The following is a 7665-nucleotide window of genomic DNA, read 5'->3' as shown; positions in this document are numbered from 1 at the left end:
GGTGAAGGGGCCCAGGACCTCCATGTCCTCGGCAGAGTGGGAGGGGGAGTTGAAATGTTGGGCCATGGGGCGGTTTGGTTGATTGGTGCGGGTGTCTCGGAGATGTTCCCTAAAGCGCTCTGCTAGGAGGCGCCCAGTCTCCCCAATGTAGAGGAGACCACATCGGGTAATAAACAATGACATAAGCACTCTAGTGAGAAAGGATCTTCACTAAGTACAACGAAGTAGAATGACTATTTGTGGAGATCAGAATTAAAGTCTGTTTGAGAAACCTGGTGGACATAATTTACAGGCCCTTTAACAGTAGGTAGAATTTTAAATAAGCAATTAGTGGATCTTGTAACAAAGACTATACCTTTGTTCCTGCATATGTAATAAGAGAGAATCAGTGCAGTCTAGTCTGATTACATTCTAATACCAAGGTCACACTGCTCACAGAACACTGTGCTTCCTTCACAGGCGCAAGAAGGAGATCAATGAGCATCATATTCAGATGTCAGTGAAACTCTTTAAGCTGGTAGGTGGCATGGCACAGAGGAGAGTTTTTCTCGACATCAACAAACCAACAAGAAACAACAAAATATGAGAAAGCCCATTCAGCTCATCGCTATGCATTTGCAATGACTGGTGTACTAAACAACAATTTCGCTTTCTAGAACTGATATCTGCACTCTCAAGGCAACATTCCCTCTCCACAAATAATAGTCATAGAGCTGGACAGCAATGGAAATAGACCTTTCGGTCCAACTCATCCAAGCTGACCAGATATCCGAAATGAAACTTGTCCCATTTGCCAGCACTTGGCCTACATCCCTCTAAATCCTTCCTATTCATATACCCATCCAGATGCTGTTTAAATGTTGTAATCGTACCAACCTCCACCACTTCCTCTGGCAGTTCATTCCAGACAAGCACCACCCTCTGCGTGAAAAAGTTGCCTTTAGGTTCCTTTTAAATCTTTCCCATCTCACCCTCTCGTTCTGGATTCCCCCATCCCAGGGAAAAGACCTTGCCTATTTATCCTATCCATGCCCCACATGATCTTATAAACCTCTATAAGGTCATCCCTCAGCTTACTCCCAAGAAACAAATCCCTCTCCCCAAAGAACATTCCCACTCCCCAAACGGTTCAGTTCCACAAATTACAATCCCACTCCTGCAAATGAAAATCTCACTTACCAAACAACAGTTTCACTTCACTTCTGATTTTTTTTTATTGCAGGCTTACGTGAATCAAACGAATCTTGAGAGCAAGCTTGAAGAAAAGTATTCAGCAAAATTAGAGGAAATTAAGGAAAAGGAAAAAGAGGTAACTGAGTTGGACCAAAACTATACAAGGCACTAGTCAGACCCCAGCTGGAATGCTGTGAATAGTTTGGGCCCCTTATCTCAGGAAAGATATGCTGGCATGGGAGGCAGTCCAGAGAAGTTTCACTGACTGATCCTGGAAACAGAGGAGACTGTCTTGTGAGGAAATGTTGAATAAGTTCAGTCTATACTCATTGGTGTTTAGAAGAATAAGTGACCATTTTAAAACATACAGGATTCATAGGAGACTTTGCAGGGTAGATATTGAAAGGTGGTTTCCCCTTTTGGAAGGTGTAGGACCAGATGACATAATCTCAGAATAAGAGATAGAGATGACGAGGAATTTCTTCACTCAAAGGGCAGTGAATATTTTGGGCTGTTGAGGCTGGATCATTAAGTATACTCAAACCAAGATAAACAAAATATTTAATCAGTAAGGGAATCAAGGCAAAAGGCAGGAAAGTGGAGTTGACAATTATCATATCACCCATGATCTCATTGAATGGTGGAGTAGACTCTGGGCTGAATGGCCTACATCTGCTCCAAAATCTTACCAGCTAAATTTTCCTGATGACACAATGATAGGTGGGAAAGTAAATTGTGAAATGGTGTAAGGAGACTATAAAGGTGATATAGATAGGTTAAGTGAGTGGGCAGTGATGATATTGCAGATGGGGTATAATATGGGGAAAATATGAAATTGTCCATTTTGCAGGAAGGAAAAGAAGAGTCATATTATCTAAAAGGTGAGAGGTTACAGGGCTCTGAAATGCAGGGAGATCTAGGGTTCTTGTACGTGAATCACAAACAATTGGTACTGGTACAGTTAGAGAAATTAGGAAAGCAAATAGCATGTTATCATTTATTATGAGGGGATTTCTTACAAGAGTAGGAAAATTTTGCTTCAATTATACAGGACATTGGTGATTCTATATCTGAGGTACCGTGCAAAGGGCTGACTCCTTGTTTAAAGAAAGATGCAAATGCATTGAAAACAGTTCAGAGAAGATTACCAGACTAATACCCAAAATGGGAGGGTTGTCTTGTAAGATAAAGTTGAATAGGCTAGGTTGTATCTACTGGAGCTTAGAAGAGTAAAAGTTGAACTTGATTAAAAATATAGAGGTATTCCCACACCTAATTTGTACTTTTCTACGTTTGGGTTTAATTTCGCATCAGAATTACTGCATCGTTGTCAGTGCAAAACTCCCTCAGGACTGGTGCAGAGAGTTATCCAGGGTAACATTACCCAAAGCAGTTTAATTGTTTCCTTAAGTACTGTCATGGACAGAATATGTGTTGCTTTTCACTGCCTGTGATCAATATGGTTGTATGTAAGAGGTATGTTTTTACCTTGGTATGTGCATCCCAAATAAATAAAAACAGTAATACTAGAGAGACTCAGCAGGTCTGTCAGCATCTGTGAAGAGAGAAACAGACTTCAATGACTCTTCATCAGAGGAGATTCACTGAACTCAAAACATTAACTCTGCTTTTCCCCCACCGATGCTGCCATACCTGCTGTTTTTATTTCAGATCTCCTGCATCCCAATTAAATAAATCCAGCATCAATGTTTGTGAGTCTCATTGCTCCCCAAATAACAGAATGTTTTACTCACCTGTCTCACTTACACATACACACATTAATGATATCAGCCTCTTTTATGGCAGGCCTGTAGTTTCTGAGATGAAGTCGATGTTTTCTAGGTATTGTAAAGTGAAGGGTTCTCAACAGTCTGTGAAGTTTCTTGTAGTTGAATTTTAAGGAGTTTGGTTTGCAGGTAAACTCCAAATTGGAATAGGTTGGGGGAGCAGTTTTCTCTGGGAACTCCTACTTTCAAGGTATTGCTCATTAATTATCTTGCAGCTGGTTTGATGGCATTTTGGTGGAATTCTGCCTGCAAGTAACTTTTGCAACAACAAAATCAATTCTCATCAGGTGAATTCCACAAGTTCGAAGTCTTTTCTGAATAAAATTGGAGGGTGGGTGGTGACGGGTTATTTAACATCTTGACCTAGTCAATGTCATAGTAGTCTCTTAGATTAGTTTCAGGAAAGGGCATCAATTCAGCATCAGTCTGGAAGATTGTTTAGGTCTTTTGCAACAAAAGAGTGGTTTCATTCCTCAAAAAGATGTCAGGTGACCCTTCGGTATCCATCTTTCCAGCCTTTGGTGTTCTGTTTTTAAAAACTTGAAAATTGGTTTGAAGTTCAGAATATACCGGAGTGTGACAGTACAGACTAGGATCTGATTGAGGTGTTCTTATCATTAAAGGATTTTACATGTTAGATAGAGTGAAACTATTTCCTCTGGTGAGGCAAGTCAGAACAAATGGACATAACCTTAAAACTGGAACCAGTCAGTTCCGGGGTCACGTCAGGAGACGGTTGTAGGAATGTCAAACTCCCTTCTCCAACAGCTGTCTTATCGTCCGAGAGTCACTTTGCTTCTGCATGTGTGCCTGAGCCTTTTCACAGAATGCCAGTATCATTTTGGCACAGGAGGAGGCCATTTCACCCATCATGCCTGCACCATTCCTTCAGTCCACGCCTATTCACAGCACATGGAACAGGTAGGCATGCAAATTGTTGCCTTGAGGTTCACATTCCCAACGCCAGAAGCCTGTGGCATAGTTGCCCACACACTGCAGCTATAAGCCCCCTGAGCCAGTGCACAGTGTTAAGGGAGAAGGGTCCTGTTTGAGCCACCATTGATCTGCTTTCCTCTCCTTGTTTCCCACCTGTTCAGTACCAGCAGGAGGTTCACGACGAGTACGAGGCAAAAATGACAGCCTTGCCGCAGTTGGTGGAAGAGCTGAGCAAGTTGATCATCACAAGCAAGTTCACCCCGGAGCTGGAGAGAATGCAGAGCCAAGAGAAAGATGTGGAGGAATCAAAAGCTCTTGAACCACTGCCACCTACAACAGAGAACACATCAGAGAGTATAGCGAATGAAGATGAGGATGGTCCAGAATATCTTATTGCTGTGCTATAACTAACAATAACACTAGTAAAAGCCCTGGATCAGGGATGTACTGCACAGATACCAGGCCGAGATCAGCACAGAGATGAGTTGAGTACTTTACACTGGTGCAGGGTAACATGTGCTCCCTCGCTGATTTATAGCTTGTATGGTCTCACTTGTTAATGTGCACACATCGAATTAGGGGTTGACACCCATTGTCAGATGGGTTGTCAGAAAAGTGCTTCCTCTCATGGTCTATCTATATTTTCTTGTGCCATTCCCTCTTCCGTAGTTACGTCTCTCTTGTAAGGACTTGCAATCGATCAGTGACTTTTGTGACCGGGCACTCTGGTCTCTGCTCCCCCTGTCAGTGAGACATTTCCCCTTTGAGCTTGGTGATATTAAAACACGGAAACCACGTCTATCCTGCCCTTTATCTCTCTCTTCTCTTCGCCTCTGCCTTTTTATAACAACAGGGGAAGTGGCATCTCTTGGAGAGCTGCCACAGAGGTGACAGTCTAAATGATTGCTTCTATGTCGGTGAAAGGCTGTCTTTTTTATGGGTTTGTTAATCAGTCAGTTCCCTTGGAATCCAAGCTGTTCCACCTATCCTTAAAACATTCATTGTTGAAAGTGGATTTTCTGCTCTGTTTACCCCAGGGGAGATGTCTCCAGGTATTGGAGGTAAACATTAATGTGCAGCAGAAGGAGCTTGATGGCTGATCTCATGGCAGAGACCTTGGGGAGCATGCATGCAGCAGTGAGGGTCTACTGGGAATAGTGTGTTCACTATAGCAGGTAGCTCACCAGCAAAGTGGCCTGCTGTTCAAGAAATGCTGGGCTCCATGTAGATGCTGGGATAAGATTAAAGCCTTTGTAGAACCACGAGTTATAAGTAACCTTAAATGGGTACAGTACCTCTTCCTCTGACTCAGCTTGCTACGGTTCTCTGAAACTATTTTCTGTGGTTTGTGTGCAGAATGATTATAGTACTTTTACCTTGACTTAAACAGCAGTTTGAGTGAATAACACCTGTGAATGTTTTTGAAAATAAACTTAGTGTGACCATTCCCTTCTACCGATGTATGTGTTTTTTTAAGTGTATTTGCCGAGTTACCATTGGAGTCTAGAGTGGGCCTAGTAAGGGGCATATACCTTGGAAGCAGTGGACCATGGGAGGGGATGAGTGAGCTCTCAGCAGATCAAATGATCTGAAACTTTGGTTAACCATTAACTGGCCTCAGAGTGAAGGGATGGCCCTTTAGAAACTAGATGAGGAGGAATTTCTTCAGCCAGAGGGTGGAAGCCATTGCCTCAGAAGGCTGTGGAGGCCAAGCCATCGAGAGTCTAGGACAGAGCTTGATGGCTTCTTGATTGGTAAGAAGATCGAGGGCGAAAGAATAGGGTTGACATATGAGCCATGATTGAATGGTAGAGCAGATCCGATGGGCTGAATAGCCTAATTCTGCTCCTATGTCTTACGGTTGTGGTTCCGGGCTATCAGTGTCAACAACATAGTTGGTAGACTATAGCAGGGGTTTAAATCACAATCGGTAATGTTAATGACAACAGCAAGCATCCATCAATGGGGTTTATGGTTGGGTGGGTGGGTGGGTGGGAGGTGAAGGGGGCAATGTTCCTAATTATCAATATGAATCAGCCCAGGAGGTTCTGCTCTGACCTTCAGTGAGCTGGGAACAAGCAGGGATGGTGGGACTGAAATTGGTCCGAATCTGGTACTGTGAAGTGCTACAAAACAGAAACTGCTGGTGAAACTCAGCATCTGTAGAGAGAGAGAAAGGCAGAATTTATGTTTTGAGTCCAGAAACTGTCAGATCTGCTGACTTTCTCCAGCAATTTCTGTTTTGTTTCTGACTTCCACCATCTGTAGTTCTTTGTTTTCTGTAGTAGCTCATCTCACCGTGTGCAATGTCTTTTTCTAGTGATGACAAAAAATTAGGCTGTCCAGTGCATGTCACTCAACTGAAGAGAACTGCTTTCATACCAATGTTACTCTGAGGCTGAGGGACATTACAGCCCTTCCCCCACAGGAACTAATGATATTTCCTCTCAGGTTATGGCTGTCACTGCCAAGGCTGTCACTTCCATTGCATGGAATCTGCTGATATGTGTGACTAACATTTTCCCAGAGCATACCATTCCAAAATGTGTCCTGGGGATAGCCAAGACCCGGGCATTGACACCAGTTGGATCTGATTCCCCACCAGACATGGCTCTCTCAACAGCATTCTCAACATGTACAGCTACTACGACTACACCGTGGACTATGATACAGATCACACCCTAGCCCACATCCAGGCTAGGATGCAACCTTTGAACCTTTTACAACCAATACAGAAAATTCATCTTTGTATCAATGTTAGCCACACTGCTTATTCTGGTTAAGTAACAGTCATAGAGAATTAGAGTCCTTAATTTTCCATATTGTACAATACGTTTAGGAGATTAGCTAATAGAGCAATGATTTGTTTTCCTTTGAAAAAGACAGTTCCCAAACAGTTAACATTTCTAAGCAATCCTTGGAAATGTCAGGGTGCCTTGGTTCAGGCTTCCATGTTGACTAAGCAGGTAGGATAGCCCCTTATTGATAGTGTTCAGAAATGACCCTCAGTAGGATACACACACAAAAAAAATCTCAAGCTGGCAAATGAACAGAAAGAAAGGTGACTATTCTGGCATCTTCGGTACGTGTTCTTTACTCTTTGGTTAGAAAGTTCAAACGTTTTGCAAACTTCCTGCCCCTAGAATCAGGCTATATTTATTAATAGCTCCTCATTAGGGTGCAGACCTTGTAAGATAGCTTATCCAATAGAAGATGGACCATAGAAGATGTTGGAAGATCCAAGGAAGAGTCTTCTAACACTGGTTAAGAAACAGGATGCTCCATCTATTAGTTACTGAGATCAAAACACTCTGTACCATCCTTTGTTTCATCCTCTGGTAACAGTGAACCGATCTCAACTATTGTGGGTTGTATTCTCTTTTTGTCTGTTTAACTAATATATTATAGCTAAACCGCCACTACTTAATAAAACAGCTTAAAATGTCTTAAATGGTCGACTGTCAGTCTTAGGTAATCAACTCCAACATCTCATGCAGTCAACCATCTCAGTGGGACAAGTAATCTCTGGCACTGCCATGAGTACAGAAGCAAAATGGACATGATCTACAACACCATATTCTCAACAAATGGGAAACAACAATTCCCTTAGAAATTCCCTAAACTCCATTCTCTCTGAAATAAAGATCAACATTCCATTTGCATTCCCTATTGCCCATTCCTTTCTTTTTGATGTTTATGCAAAAGGATATCCCAAAGTACTCTGTGTTGTAGTTTTCTAAACTCTTTCTCCATTTATGATCAAATACTC

At 42.3% G+C, this 7665-nt stretch overlaps 1 protein-coding gene across 3 annotated transcripts in view; it reads left to right on the top strand.

Moving 5' to 3' along the window:
- The window catches only part of LOC122553871 (1-phosphatidylinositol 4,5-bisphosphate phosphodiesterase beta-2-like), a 127806-nt gene extending 122467 nt beyond the window's left edge, over positions 1-5339 (top strand). For all 3 annotated transcript variants that reach the window (XM_043698322.1, XM_043698321.1, XM_043698320.1), the window contains 3 exons: positions 460-517; positions 1223-1309; positions 4058-5339. In XM_043698322.1, coding sequence (XP_043554257.1) covers positions 460-517; positions 1223-1309; positions 4058-4303 — 391 coding nt within the window. In that variant the 3' untranslated portion in view covers positions 4304-5339. The remainder of the gene's footprint in view (positions 1-459; positions 518-1222; positions 1310-4057) is intronic.
- The last annotated feature ends 2326 nt before the right edge of the window (positions 5340-7665 follow it).

The sequence above is a fragment of the Chiloscyllium plagiosum genome, chromosome 10 (assembly GCF_004010195.1).
Source record: "Chiloscyllium plagiosum isolate BGI_BamShark_2017 chromosome 10, ASM401019v2, whole genome shotgun sequence".
Classification (NCBI taxonomy): domain Eukaryota; kingdom Metazoa; phylum Chordata; class Chondrichthyes; order Orectolobiformes; family Hemiscylliidae; genus Chiloscyllium; species Chiloscyllium plagiosum.
The sequence above is the reverse complement of the archived record's forward strand: the minus strand, read 5'-3'. Positions and strand labels throughout refer to the sequence as shown.